Genomic DNA, 15,914 nt, shown 5'->3' with positions numbered 1-15,914 from the left:
AAACGCACAGCAAATCCTGAAAGGACGGATACTGATCATGTGCACAGCACTACAGGATTATCATAGACGTCGCTGGTATAAGGATTCTCCTCCAGAGAAAGTGGTGCAAAGACGCACCATGTGCACACAGCCTAACAGAAATATTGAAAGCTGGATCCCGGCAGCATTGCCAAGCATCCAGAACTTCCAGGATAGTCCATAGAAATAAAAGCTTTAAGACGTCAGTGATTTCTGTTTGAAACTGATGAAACTTCTCCAGATAATTTTGATTGTATTTCTCATCATTTTACAGTTTACAGTAAATATCGCGATTGTCTTCATATCACAATTATGGGCTGTAGACATGTATTAGAATCGTAATCATTTCTTATGGTTTTCCAATGTGTCCATAAAAATGTAGTCTGTCTGTTATTCTCTGATAAACTGTCCAGAAAAAAAGAAAATTCATGTTGTCGATCCTGGGGACGGACAGGTTATTCCTTCCTGCTGATCTGAGCGGTCACAAGGAGGGTAGGACTCAGGAGATCCCTCAAATCACTGAGGTCTAAGTTGTCCATGGCTTTAATGGTCATAAGGTAACTTTTAAGTTATTCTCCATTTTACCAGATTCATTGGCTATCAGCCTTGCTGTGGCATTTTGGACTATGCGAAGGTGTTTTGTTGCTTTGTGTGGGAGGCCCATATAGATATAGGGCATTAGAGTACTCCAGCCGTGAGGTTATGAGGGCATGTGCCATGGTTGGAATGAGATGTTTAATTTTAGGAATGTTCCTCAGATGGAAAAATGAAGACTTAATGACAACTGACATTTGGCTCCTGACTGAGTTCTCTGTCAATAACTACACCCAAGTTGTGTACCTGGTCTGAGTTTTGAAGGGTTTTCATTCCGATAGATAGATGTGCTTGGGTTGCCAATTTGCTGACCTCTGACCAAAACACCCTCAGTTTGCTGAAAGCTGAAGTTAAGCTTGCTGGTGGTCATCCATTGCAGCTTATGGCTGTGGAGGGGTCGCTGACTCTTGGCGGTCAGGTATAACTCTGCACAATCATAGCCATCTTATACTGGACTGTGGTTCTGCATCACTTTGCCTAATGGGAGCGTGTAACTTTCACACAACATATGAGATACAACAGAGTCCTGCGATACTCCATATTTTTAGGGGACTAGCCTGCAGGATGAGAAGCCAATAAATTATTTGTGGTCTTCAAGCCAGGAAGAAACTGAACCACAGGAGAACTGTGCAATCAATTACACAGCAACCCTAATGTCTGTGCATTAGGATATTGAGGTCAACTGTATCGAATGCTGTAGGAAGATCTCAGAAAACTCGCCTGTCTCTTCCCATAGTACTCGTATGTGCTGATTCAGTGCTATTTCTTTCTGGAACCAGACTGGAATAGATGCAGTCACTGGACTGGACAGTCATGTATCTGGATAGCATTGGCCTTTCTATTCCCAGGAAGGACAGGTAGAAACGGGTCTATAGCTACGCAAAGCATCTAGTTCCATGGAGGGCTTCTTCAAGAGAGGCTTGATGACTGCTTCTTCCAGTAGCTCAGGAAGATCCCACAAAGCAAAGAATAGTTAACTGTATTCTTGATTACCAGAACAATCTTTCACAGCTTTGTTGCGATGATGGAATGGAAGGTCTCAGGCCATCGAGGATGTGGAGATTGTTTATCTCTGGTGACAGAAGATGGATTTTTTTCTTGTTAATGGTCGATTGGTAGTTCCTGAGGTGGAGGTCCAATGAGTTTCTGAATTCAGCAGACTGCTGTTCTTGACATTAGTGTTGAAGCATCTGCCGACTTTTTTAAACTCCTCGACGGAGTGGCTGAATTGCGGTGCATGGTGTTTGGGGTGCAGTCTTTTGGTGCATCAGGGAGCAATGGCATCAAAAGCCGAGGACACAGATTTGTTGAATTGCTACACAAGATTGTTGGGGTCTGAAAAAACTGTCCATCTGCCCCTTGAAACTGAGGAGCTGAAGAGTTGAATGAGACATTGTGTGATGTCAGACCATGTAACTGGGGTTATATTTGAGACCTCCAGCTTGTCACCCTTTATGTGAGACATGCATAGTTCATCCAAACTGTAAGGCTACTTTCACGCATCAGGTTTTCGCTGTCAGGCTGAATCTGGCTACTTTTGAAAAAAAATGAATCCATTGCAAATTGTGAAAAACTGATGCAATGGATCGTTTTGTTTTTTTGCCGGATTCGAATAGCTGGTATCCGGGCGAGAGAGAGAGAGAACTCCAGAATGGAAAATGCTGCTACGGGCATGCTCAATTGAAAAAAAACAGATCTCTTGGCGGATTCATCATTTCACAGATCCGGCTTTTATTATAGCAAACTCCGGACGCCGCCGCTGTCTGTTTTTGAAACATGAGGCCATCCGTCACAATCCGCCGCTAATACAAGTCTGAGAAAATAACGTATCTGGCGGCAACTTTTGCTGGATCTATTGCAAGATACCATCGCCGAGTCTGCCGAGTTTGCGACTTGGTTGCAAAAGCAATTGGAGATCTATAACTTGTTTATTTTGATGAAAGTTAGGTGGTCTAGACTTTCAGGGGACAGCCAGATGTGCTTAACCATCAGGAAACCACCAGCAGCGCTGAAGACACGTTCTGAGAGAATGCAGCTGCCAGGCATGAGAAAATCTCTAAGGCACGACAGGCGAGCTCAGACCACTCTTCCATTTTTGAAGGCCAAAAGGCAAAAAGGTACAAACCTTCCTGATGGCATTGATATTGAGCTCCAGATACTCCTGCACCATCCTCGCTAGTTATTCATGTGTCAGACTTGTACTCTGTTCTGCTGGTGCACGGGCCGGTGTATAAAATGTGTGAAATGTCTCACAGACATTGCTTCGGCCACTTACACTGCTGCTGCTGCTAATGTTTTTGCGGTGACGCCTTGACTCTCCCGGGGTTGGAAGTCTATTACTGGGATGCACACCGTGCGCCTCACTGCTGTCTTGGGGAAAACCACTCTGAAGATTATCTACAAGCGTGTTTCTATACTCCAGCATTCGCACGTCTATTTCCGGGAGGAAGCATCTGGCTAAATTTACTCTTGTACAGTGGATCCAACAGCATGGCAACCCAGCAGTCCACACTGATTCTAACCCTAAGAACACGGGCATTGTGTTGAAGATACTGTAGTTCAGCAAGAAGGCGCTCATGTGTCGGGCCCTTCCATGAGGTCCAAATCCATGGTGTGTTGGTGGCGGGGTAACACTCAAGGTTGCTTCCTCCGTTCCCTCCTGACCACCATGGACAACAGAGAGGGGATCATTATCCTCTCCATCTCCTGACTTGCGCGTCCACACAGTTTTTGCATAATCTACTTCGATGCTGGAAGAGCGATTTAACACACGGCAGGATCCTATGTAGCCGACATGTTCACTTGCCGCACTAGTGCAGGAGCAGCCTGTTTGCGCTGTTACACTGAGAAAATGGCACCAGCAAAACAGGATGTCTGCTTTTATATAGAGAAGGCCATGTGACTTTGGCAGCCAATCACAGAAGACCTTGTGTCATGACGTTGTGGGTGGTTTCTGTGGCCTGATTGGTTGCCAGAATCTACACACATTCAGTTATTACAAAGAACTTTTTTTTTTTAAATTACAGTCTGCAGCTCCTCTGACCTAGACAAACCCCTCCCTTCATAAAACACGTCACCCCCCCGCTCATCATACAGAACCACTGTCACGAATACGAATGTGCTACGTTCATGCTGACTTTGAGAACAGCGAAAGTTTTCCGAAAAGTTCGCTCATCTCTACTTTTAACTCCCCCTTTACAGCCTCCCCAGTGATTTTAGCAGGGTCATCCGATCTGGGTGCAGGTGAGATGCCGCCCTGGTCAGGGTGAATCGGCAGAGCATGCCTACTTTGGCATTGCAGTCCTCCTTGCACACAGGGTCGGGAGGCAGCTTCTTGTTGGGAGTCTTGCATAGATCAAACGTTGGTCGAGGAATCGTGTTAGAACTTGTGTGAATAAGATTTAAGATACAAATTGGGTTGTTATAGCAGGAACCTGGATTGCTGCCAACCTCATGGAAAATGAAAGAAAACAATCGAGATTCTTGGAAGTATTTTTAAGGAGGTAATATAAGATTTCCGGGATTGAGGAGCACCATGAAATACTTACAGTGAGCTCGGGTGGAGGATTGGTGAGTTCAATCCTTTGGTCTTTGTAGCCGCTTTCCAGTGGGTTTGTGATAATCTGTCCAGTGACGTCCGGGATATTCTTTAGAGTTTAATCCAATTTGTGTCACAGAGTTTAGTTGACGTCCAGCTCTTGTGAAGGCGTGAAGGTGTAGACGTCGAAATTATGATATTGGATCCTTCTATAATTTTTTGTGGAATCGTGTAGATATCCAGAAAAATCTTGCTGTTCATTGGAGAGTTACAATATGTAGCAGGGAAGTCAGTGGCTGCCATCTTGGCTCCCATCTGTACTTCTATTCCAAGGGGAAACATGAGATCAAGGCCCTGAAAAGACTCCTGGGGCACATACCGGTAGGACGTGCGGTTCTGTTGAATGGAAGTGCGCGGGAGTGTTTGTAGGGTCTTCATCTCATGCTTTGCTTTAGAAGAGGAGTGTGCCACACAGATAGATGTAGAGGTTAGGCACTGAATATCTCCGCAGCTGTAACATCTTGGTCTCCATCTTGTACCTACAGGGGGAGGTTCTTTGCTCTCTTCAATGAATTTGGTGTTCATGACCCCCATGGTTTTCTTGCTAAGAAGTGCAGCTCCTGGGACAGTCGGGATGAGACTGGAAATGGCAGAGAAGGTCTGAAGAAAATCTGTGAGGACTGGTTGCGTCTATGGACTTTTCGCTTGATGGTAAGCAGGTATTCTGCCTTGTGTAGTGCTCCTGATAAATGAAATACCAGGACAGCAATTATTATTATTATTATTTGTATTGTTTGCTGTGTGATGGTGAGGATTTCTGGAACAAATGGCTTCATGACAAGTACTACGGGAAAAGACCAACTGATGGCGAAAATTGCACCAAATTAAGGACATGGTGATGAGTACAGGACCAGGAGCATTGTAGGACTGTACAGTGTGAGAAGTAATTATTAATAATAATAGTTTTATTTCTATGGTACCAACATATTTGGCAAACAATAAAACCATTACAGAGTAACCCAGAGGTCATCAGTTACAGGAGGAGTGAGGGTCAGGGTACAATCTATGAGAACTAGGGGGACACAGAAGGTTACAAGAGCTCGTGATGTACAGCCATGGAGTCCTATAACGCTGCCAGTATGCAGGACAAGACGGTGCAATGATGAGGGCATAACTAGAGTCCGATAGACCCGGGCGCCAATCTGCATGGACCCTTGTAAGGTTCTAGTTCCTATAAAGACATACAAGTTTGCTGCCCATGTAATAATGTCCCCTGTCTTGGCCCCTTTCAGTACTTTCCCCCATAATAGCCCCCTTCCTGGTATAATGTCCCCCATTTTGGACCCTTTCCTGTAATAAGGCCCCCATCATGGCCCCTTCCTGGAATAATGGCCCCTTCTTGTAATGATGTCGACCATCCTTGCTCCTTCCTGGTATAATCATCACTATCCTGGGCCCCTTCCAGTAATAATTTTCCCCATCATGGCTCTTTTCCTGGAACAATATTCCTCCATTATGATCCCATTCCATTAGTAATGTCTTTCATAATGGGCTCTAACTGTTATAATGTCCCCCATCCTGGCCCCTTCCTGACATAATATCCTTCAGTCTGACATTCTTCTCCAACACTTTATTTTATTTCAAATAAACAATTCATACCCTGCTCCACTCCCATGACACATGGTATCCTTTTCTATAGCCTGCGCATAAACCGGCAGTTGACTTTGGCGTGCCCGCCATGGGCAGTGAGTGCTGCCACTTCCATGCCCTGCATTTTCTTATCTGATGTATGTGCGTCACTATGATGATGAAGATTACAGAACAGGAGAGGAAGGTGCCCTGATAGGGATTAAAAGACGGGACCATGTGATGATGAGTGTCATGATTCCAATGGCAGGGAATCACAAAAGGACAAGCACCAACGAGCTCTAGGGTGATGGAACCTGAGCTGACCGTGACCCTAAACCTGAACACACAAATAACAATAGCCGGGGAACGTGCCTACGTTGATCCTAGACGTCTCGCACCAGCCGAAGATCTAACTTCCCCTATTAGAAGAAACACAGACCTCTCTTGCCTCCAGACAAATACCCCACAGAAATAACAGCCCCCCACATATAATGACGGTGAAATGAGAGGAAGGCACATACACAGTATGAAATCAGATTCAGCAAAATGAGGCCCACTAAAACTAGATAGCAGAGGATACAAAAGTAAACTGCGCGGTCAGCAAAAAACCCTTCAAAAAAACCATCCTTTAATTACTTGAACTCATGTTCCAACTCATGGAACATGAGGAGCAATTACAGCCCACTAGAGCAACCAGCAGCAAAGAAACAATAATATGCAAGCTGGACAAGACAAAAATAAAGCAAAACGTGGAACAAGAAAATCAAAAACTTAGCTTGTCCTGAAGATAACTGAAGCCAGAAGCTGAGGTAACAAAACACTCTGATAACCTTGATAGCCGGCGGGGAAATGACAAGAAAGCCCGGTTAAATAGGAAACTCCCAAATCCTAATAGAACAGGTGGACACCAGAGACAGCAGAACACAAATCACCCAGTACCATCAGTAACCACCAGAGGGAGCCCAAAAACAGAACTCACAACAGTACCCCCCCCTTGAGGAGGGGTCACCGAACCCTCACGAGAACCACCAGGGCGACCAGGATGAGCCCTATGAAAAGCGCGGACCAAATCATCAGCATGAACATCCGAGGCAACCACCCAAGAATTATCCTCCTGACCATAACCCTTCCACTTGACCAAATATTGGAGTTTCCGTCTGGAAACACGAGAATCCAAGATCTTCTCCACAACATACTCCAATTCTCCCTCCACCAGCACCGGAGCAGGAGGCTCAGGCGAAGGAACAACAGGTACCTCATACCTCCGCAACAACGACCGATGGAACACATTATGAATAGCAAACGATGCCGGGAGATCCAAACGAAACGACACAGGGTTAAGAATTTCCAAGATCCTATAAGGACCGATGAACCGAGGCTTGAACTTAGGAGAAGAGACCTTCATAGGAACAAAACGAGAAGACAACCACACCAAGTCCCCAACACGAAGTCGAGGACCCACGCGGCGACGGCGATTAGCAAACTGCTGAGCCTTCTCCTGGGACAACTTCAAATTGTCCACCACATGACTCCAAATCTGATGCAACCTATCCACCACCATGTCCACTCCAGGACAATCAGAAGGCTCCACCTGACCAGAGGAAAAACGAGGATGAAACCCCGAATTACAAAAGAAAGGAGAAACCAAGGTAGCAGAACTAGCCCGATTATTAAGGGCAAACTCGGCCAGCGGCAAAAAGGTAACCCAGTCATCCTGATCAGCAGAAACAAAACACCTCAAATAAGTCTCCAAGGTCTGATTAGTTCGCTCCGTCTGGCCATTCGTCTGAGGGTGGAATGCAGACGAAAAGGACAAATCAATGCCCATCTTAGCACAGAACGTCCGCCAAAATCTAGACACAAACTGGGATCCCCTGTCAGAAACGATGTTCTCCGGAATCCCATGCAAACGAACCACGTTCTGGAAAAACAGAGGGACCAACTCAGAGGAGGAAGGCAACTTAGGCAAGGGTACAAGATGAACCATTTTAGAAAAACGGTCACACACAACCCAGATGACGGACATTTTTTGAGAGACAGGGAGATCCGAAATAAAGTCCATGGAAATGTGCGTCCAAGGCCTCTTCGGGATAGGCAAAGGTGACAACAATCCACTGGCTCGAGAACAGCAAGGCTTAGCCCGAGCACAAACCTCACAAGACTGCACAAAAGAACGCACATCCCTCGACAAGGAAGGCCACCAAAAAGACCTGGCCACCAAGTCTCTAGTACCAAATATTCCAGGATGACCTGCCAACGCAGAAGAATGGACCTCGGAGATGACTCTACTGGTCCAGCTATCCGGAACAAACAGTCTCTCAGGCGGACAACGATCAGGTTTACCCGCCTGAAACTCCTGCAAAGCACGTCGCAAGTCTGGGAATACGGCCGACAAAATCACCCCATCCCTAAGGATACCAGTGGGCTCAGAATTTCCAGGGGAGTCAGGCACAAAACTCCTAGAAAGAGCATCCGCCTTCACATTCTTTGAACCTGGCAGGTATGAAACCACAAAATTGAAACGAGAGAAAAACAGTGACCAACGAGCCTGTCTAGGATTCAGACGCCTGGCAGACTCAAGGTAAATCAGATTTTTGTGATCAGTCAAGACCACCACACGATGTCTAGCACCCTCCAGCCAATGACGCCACTCCTCAAATGCCCACTTCATGGCCAAAAGTTCCCGATTACCCACATCATAATTCCGCTCAGCGGGCGAAAATTTTCTAGAAAAGAACGCACATGGCTTCATCACCGAGCAATCAGAGCTTCTCTGTGACAAAACCGCCCCCGCTCCAATCTCGGAAGCATCAACCTCAACTTGGAAAGGAAGCGAAACATCAGGCTGACGCAACACAGGAGCAGAAGAAAACTGGCGTTTAAGTTCCTGAAAGGCCTCCACAGCCGCAGGAGACCAATCAGCAACATCAGCACCCTTCTTAGTCAAATCCGTCAAAGGCTTAACAACACTAGAAAAATTAGTTATAAAACGACGATAGAAATTCGCAAAGCCCAAGAACTTCTGCAAACTCTTAAGAGATGCAGGCTGCGTCCAGTCACAAATAGCCGGAACCTTGACGGGATCCATCTCAATAGTAGAAGGGGAAAAAATATACCCCAAGAAAGAAATCTTCTGGACTCCAAAGAGACACTTTGAGCCCTTTACAAACAAGGAATTAGCCCGCAGGACCTGAAACACCTTCCTGACCTGCTGAACATGAGACTCCCAGTCATCAGAAAAAACCAAAATATCATCCAAATACACAATCATAAATTTATCCAGATATTCACGGAAAATATCGTGCATAAAGGACTGGAAGACTGAAGGAGCATTAGAAAGTCCGAAAGGCATTACCAAATACTCAAAATGGCCCTCAGGCGTATTAAATGCGGTTTTCCACTCATCACCTTGCTTTATTCGTATAAGATTATACGCACCCCGGAGATCAATCTTAGTGAACCATTTAGCCCCCTTAACCCCTTCGCGACATGCGCCGTACTAGTACTGCGCTGCCTGCACTGCATTAGTGCCAGCAGCAGTACTAGTACGGCGCACCGATCACCGCGGTCTCGCGCTGAGCGCCGCGGTGATCGGGTGCGGGGGTCAGCTGTATATGACAGCTGACACCCCGCAGCAATGCCCACGATCGGCGCTATCGCCGATCGCGGGCATTTAACCCCTCTGATGCCGCTGTCAGTAGTGACAGCGGCATAGAGGGGGATCGCGCAGGGACGGGGGCTCCCTGCGCTCTCCCACCGGAGCAACGCAATGAGATCGCGTTGCTCCGGTGACCCGGAAGGAGTCCCCGGATCCAAGATGGCCGCCGGACTCCTTCCGGGTCATGAAGTGACCTGGCTAGCCGGCGCCTGCTGAGAGCAGGCGCTGGAAAGCCAGCTAAACTGCATGTCAGATCGTTGATCTGACAGTGTGCTATGCACAGTGTCAGATCAACGATCTGATCTAATACAGAGATGTCCCACCCTGGGACAATGTTAGAAAGTAAAAAAAAAAAAAATAGAATGTGTAAAAAAAAATAAAAAAAAATCCCCCCCCCCCAAAAAAAACATTTCCCAATAAATCCATTTATTTATGTAAAAAAAAAAAAAAACAATAAATGTACACATATTTGGTATCGCCGCGTCCGTAACGACCCGCTCTATAAAACTGTCCCACTAGTTAACCCCTTCAGTGAACACCGCAAAAAAAAAAAAAAAAAACAAGGCAAAAAACAACGCTTTATTATCATACAGGCGAACAAAAAGTGGAATAACACGCGATCAAAACGACGGATATAAATATCCATGGTACCGCTGAAAACGTCATCTTGTCCCGCAAAAAAAAAGCCGCCATACAGCATCATCAGCAGAAAAATAAAAAAGTTATAGCTCTCAGAATAATGCGATGCAAAAACAATTATTTTTTTATATAAAATAGTTTTTATTGTGTAAAAGCGCCAAAACATAAAAGAAATTACATAAATGAGGTATCGCTGTAATCGTACTGACCCGAAGAATAAAACTGCTTTATCCATTTTACCACACGTGGAACGGTATAAACGCCCCCCCTAAAAGAAATTCAGGAATTGCTGGTTTTTGTTCATTCCGCCTCCCAAAAATCGGAATAAAAAGCGATCAAAAAATGTCATCTGCCCGAAAATGTTACCAATAAAAACGTCAACTCGTCCCGCAAAAAACAAGACCTCATATGAATCTGTGGGCCAAAATATGGATAAATTATAGCTCTCAAAATGTGGTGATGCAAAAACTATTTTTTGCAATAAAAAGCGTCTTTTAGTGTGTGACAGCTGCCAATCATAAAAATCCGCCAAAAAAACGCTATAAAAGTAAATCAAACCCCCCTTCATCACCCCCTTAGTTAGGGAAAAATAATAAAATGTAAAAAAATGTATTTATTTCCATTTTCCCATTAGTGCTAGGGTTAGGGCTAGGGTTAGGGTTAGGGCTAGGGTTAGGGCTAGGGTTAGGGCTAGGGTTAGGGCTAGGGCTAGGGTTAGGGTTAGGGCTAGGGTTAGGGTTGGGGTTAGGGTTTCAGTTATAATTGGGGGTTTCCACTGTTTAGGCACATCAGGGGCTCTCCAAACGCGACATGGCGTCCGATCTCAATTCCAGCCAATTCTGCTTTGAAAAAGTAAAACAGGGCTCCTTCCCTTCCGAGTTCTCCTGTGTGCCCAAACAGTGGTTCCCCCCAACATATGGGGTATCAGCGTTCTCAGGACAAGTTGGACAACAACTTTTGGGGTCCAATTTGTCCTGTTACCCTTGGGAAAATAAAAACATAGGGGATAAAATATCATTTTCGTGGAAAAAAAAATATTTTTTATTTTCACGGCTCTGCGTTATAAACTGTAGTGAAACACTTGTTGGTTCAAAGCTCTCACAACACATCTAGATAAGTTCCTTGGGGGGTCTAGTTTCCAATATGGGGTCACTTGTGGGGGGTTTCTACTGTTTAGGTACATCAGGGGCTTTGCAAATGCAACATGACGCCTACAGACCAATCCATCTAAGTCTGCATTTCAAATGGCGCTCCTTCCCTTCCGAGCTCTGCCGTGCACCCAAACAGTGGTTCCCCTCAACATATGGGGTATCAGCGTTCTCAGGACAAGTTGGACAAAAACTTTTGGGGTCCAATTTGTCCTGTTACCCTTGGGAAAATAAAAACATAGGGGATAAAATATCATTTTCGTGGAAAAAAAAATATTTTTTATTTTCACGGCTCTGCGTTATAAACTGTAGTGAAACACTTGTTGGTTCAAAGCTCTCACAACACATCTAGATAAGTTCCTTGGGGGGTCTAGTTTCCAATATGGGGTCACTTGTGGTGGGTTTCTACTGTTTAGGTACATCAGGGGCTCTGCAAATGCAACATGACACCTGCAGTCCATTCCATCTAAGTCTGCATTTCAAACGGTGCTCCTTCCCTTCCGAGCTCTGCCATGCACTCAAACGGTGGTTCCCCCCCACATGTGGGGTATCAGCGTACTCAGGACAAATTGGACAATAACATTTGTGGTCCAATTTCTCCTGTTACCCTTGGGAAAAAAAAATTGCGGGCTAAAACATCATTTTGTGGAAAGAAATAATGATTTTTTAATTTTCACAATGCTACATTCTAAACTTTAGTGAAACAATTGGGGGTTAAAAGTGCTCACCACACATCTAGATAAGTTCCTTAGGGGGTCTTCTTTCCAAAATGGGGTCACTTGTGGGGGGTTTCCACTGTTAAGGCACGTCAGGGGCTCTCCAAATGCGACATGGCATCCGATCTCAATTCCAGCCAATTTTGCATTGAAAAGTCAAATGGCACTCCTTCCCTTCCGAGCTCTGCCATGCGCTCAAACAGTGGTTTATCCCCATATATGAAGTATCGACGTACTCAGGACAAATTGCACAACAACTTTTGCGGTCCAATTTATCCTTTTACCCTTGGGAAAATAAAACATTTGGGGCAAAAAGATCATTTTTTGTGAAAATTAATAAAAAAATTTTTTTTACGGCTCTACATTATAAACTTCTGTGAAGCACTTGGAGGTTCAAAGTGCTCACCACACATCTAGATTAGTTCCTTAGGGGGTCTACTTTCCAAAATGGTGTCACTTGTGGGGGTTTCCACTGTTTAGGCACATCAGGGGCTCTCCAATCGTGACATGGGCTCCGATCTCAATTCCAGCAAATCTTGCATTGAAAAGTCAAATGGCGCTCCTTCCCTTCTGAGCTCTGCCATGTGCCCAAACAGTGGTTTACCCCCACATATGGGGTATCGGCGTACTCAGGACAAATTGTACAACGAATTTTGTGGTCCAATTTCTCCTGTTACCCTTGGTAAAATGAAACAAATTGGACCTGAAGTAAAAATTTTGTGAAAAAAAAGTTAAATGTTCAATTTTTTTAAACATTCAAAAAATTCCTGTGAAGCACCTGAAGGGTTAATAAACTTTTTGAATGTGGTTTTGAGTACCTTGAGGGGTGCAGTTTTTAGAATGGTGTCACTTTTGGGCATTTTCTGTCATATAGACCCCTCAAAGTCACTTCAAGTGTGAGGTGGTCCGTAAAAAAATGGTTTTGCAAATTTTGTTGCAAAAATGAGAAATCGCTGGTCAACTTTTAACCCTTATAACGTCCTAACAAAAAAAAGTTATGTTTCCAAAATTGTGCTGATGTAAAGCAGACATGTGGGAAATGTTGTTTATTAACTATATTATGTGATATAACTCTCTAATTTAAGGGCATAAAAACTAAGAGTTTGAAAATTGCTAAATTTTCATAATTTCCGACAAATTTTTGTTTTTTTCACAAATAAATGCAAGTCATATCGAAGAAGTTTTACCACTATCATGAAGTACAATATGTCACGAGAAAACAGTGTCAGAATCACCAGGATCCGTTGAAGCGTTTCAGAGTTATGACCTCATAAAGTGACAGTGGTCAGAATTGTAAAAATTGGCCCTGTCACTTAGGTGAAAACAGGCTTTGGGGTGAAGGGGTTAATGCGAGCAAACAAATCAGTCAACAAAGGCAAAGGATACTGATATTTTACGGTAATCTTATTTAAAAGACGATAATCTATACAAGGTCTCAAGGACCCATCTTTCTTGGCCACGAAAAAAAAACCTGCTCCCAAAGGGGACGAAGATGGACGGATATGTCCCTTTTCCAAGGACTCCTTAACATAATCCCGCATAGCAGTATGCTCTGGCACTGACAGATTGAACAAACGACCTTTAGGAAATTTACTACCAGGAATTAAATCTATAGCACAATCGCAATCCCTGTGAGGAGGAAGCGAACTGAGCTTAGGCTCCTCAAAAACATCCCGATAATCCGACAAAAATACAGGAACCTCAGAAGGAGTAGATGAAGCGATAGAAATCGGAGGTGCATCATCATGAACCCCCTGACATCCCCAGCTTAACACAGACATTGTTTTCCAGTCAAGGACTGGATTATGAGTTTGTAACCATGGCAGACCAAGTACTAGAACATCATGTAAATTATACAACACCAGGAAGCGAATCACCTCCTGATGAACGGGAGTCATACGCATGGTCACTTGTGTCCAGTACTGAGGTTTATTCATAGCTAAAGGTGTAGAGTCAATTCCCTTCAAAGGAATAGGGACTTCCAGAGGCTCAAGACTAAACCCACATCGCTTGGCAAATGACCAATCCATAAGACTCAGGGCAGCGCCTGAATCTACATAGGCATCGACGGAAATGGATGATAATGAGCAAATCAGAGTCACAGACAGAATGAACTTAGACTGTAACGTACTAATGGCAACAGACTTATCAACCTTTTTTGTGCGTTTAGAGCATGCTGATATAACATGAGCTGAATCACCACAATAAAAGCACAACCCATTTTTCCGCCTATAGTTTTGCCGTTCACTTCTAGACTGAACTCTATCACATTGCATTGTCTCAAGTGCCTGTTCAGAAGACACCGCCAAATGGTGCACAGGTTTGCGCTCCCGTAAACGCCGATCAATCTGAATAGCCATAGTCATAGACTCATTCAGACCCGTAGGCGCAGGGAACCCCACCATAACATCTTTAATGGCCATCTCTGAATTTTGCAGCCAGGGCGCACTCATTCCACTGAGTAAGCACTGACCACTTCCGAAATTTTTGACAATATATTTCTGCTTCATCTTGCCCCTGAGAGAGAGCTAATAAAGCTTTTTCAGCCTGAATCTCTTGGTTAGGTTCCTCATAGAGCAAACCCAATGCCAGAAAAAACGCATCCACATTAAGCAACGCAGGATCCCCTGGTGCCAATGCAAATGCCCAATTCTGAGGGTCACCCCGCAGGAAAGATATAATAATCTTAACCTGCTGAGCAGGGTCTCCAGAAGAGCGAGATTTCAAAGAAAGGAACAGCTTGCAATTGTTCCTAAAATTCAGATTTATCTCCAGCAAAGAACTCTGGAATAGGAATTCTAGGTTCAGACATAGGAGCATGTACAACAAAATCTTGTATATTTTGAACCTTAGCAGCAAGATTATTCAAGCTGGAAGCTAAACTCTGGACGTCCATGATAAACAGCTAAGGTCAGAGCCATTCAAGGATTAAGAGGAGGAAAAAAAAAAAATCAGCCAGGCTGCAATTAGGGCTTAGGCAGCAACCTCAGAGGAGAAAAAAAAAAAAAAAACTTCCTCAGACTACTTTTCCTCCTACTTCAGCCCAAACATTTTGTGGCCGGCTATACTGTCATGATTCCAATGGCAGGGAATCACAAAAGGACAAGCACCAACGAGCTCTAGGGTGATGGAACCTGAGCTGACCGCGACTCTAAACCTGAACACACAAATAACAATAGCCGGGGAACGTGCCTACGTTGATCCTAGACGTCTCGCACCAGCCGAAGATCTAACTTCCCCTATTAGAAGAAACACAGACCTCTCTTGCCTCCAGAGAAATACCCCACAGAAATAACAGCCCCCCACATATAATGACGGTGAAATGAGAGGAAGGCACATACACAGTATGAAATCAGATTCAGCAAAATGAGGCCCACTAAAACTAGATAGCAGAGGATACAAAAGTAAACTGCGCGGTCAGCAAAAAACCCTTCAAAAAAACTATCCTGTAATTACTTGAACTCATGTTCCAACTCATGGAACATGAGGAGCAATTACAGCCCACTAGAGCAACCAGCAGCAAAGAAACAATAATATGCAAGTTGGACAAGACAAAAATAAAGCAAAACGTGGAACAAGAAAATCAAAAACTTAGCTTGTCCTGAAGATAACTGAAGCCAGAAGCTGAGGTAACAAAACACTCTGATAACCTTGATAGCCGGCGGGGAAATGACAAGAAAGCCCGGTTAAATAGGAAACTCCCAAATCCTAATAGAACAGGTGGACACCAGAGACAGCAGAACACAAATCACCCAGTACCATCAGTAACCACCAGAGGGAGCCCAAAAACAGAACTCACAACAGATGAGGATTACAGGACAGGAGAGTGCCATGATGAGGAATATAGGCTGGATGATGTGATGATGAGGATTACAAGATAGGGCAGTGAGATAATCAGGATTACAGGGCAAGATGGTGCGATGAGGATTACAGGACAGGAGTGTGTGATAAGTGTTACTGAATGAGGATGATTA

At 44.5% G+C, this 15,914-nt stretch overlaps 1 protein-coding gene across 1 annotated transcript in view; it reads left to right on the top strand.

The window, feature by feature from the left end:
* The window catches only part of WDR97 (WD repeat domain 97), a 519,753-nt gene that overhangs the window by 363,512 nt on the left and 140,327 nt on the right, over window positions 1–15,914 (top strand). Inside the window, exon 19 of the mRNA XM_069732096.1 lies at window positions 4,696–4,861. Coding sequence (XP_069588197.1) covers window positions 4,696–4,861 — 166 coding nt within the window. The remainder of the gene's footprint in view (window positions 1–4,695; window positions 4,862–15,914) is intronic.

The sequence above is a fragment of the Ranitomeya imitator genome, chromosome 6, assembly GCF_032444005.1.
Source record: "Ranitomeya imitator isolate aRanImi1 chromosome 6, aRanImi1.pri, whole genome shotgun sequence".
NCBI classification, from domain to species: domain Eukaryota; kingdom Metazoa; phylum Chordata; class Amphibia; order Anura; family Dendrobatidae; genus Ranitomeya; species Ranitomeya imitator.
This window is presented reverse-complemented; position numbering and strand designations above follow the sequence as displayed.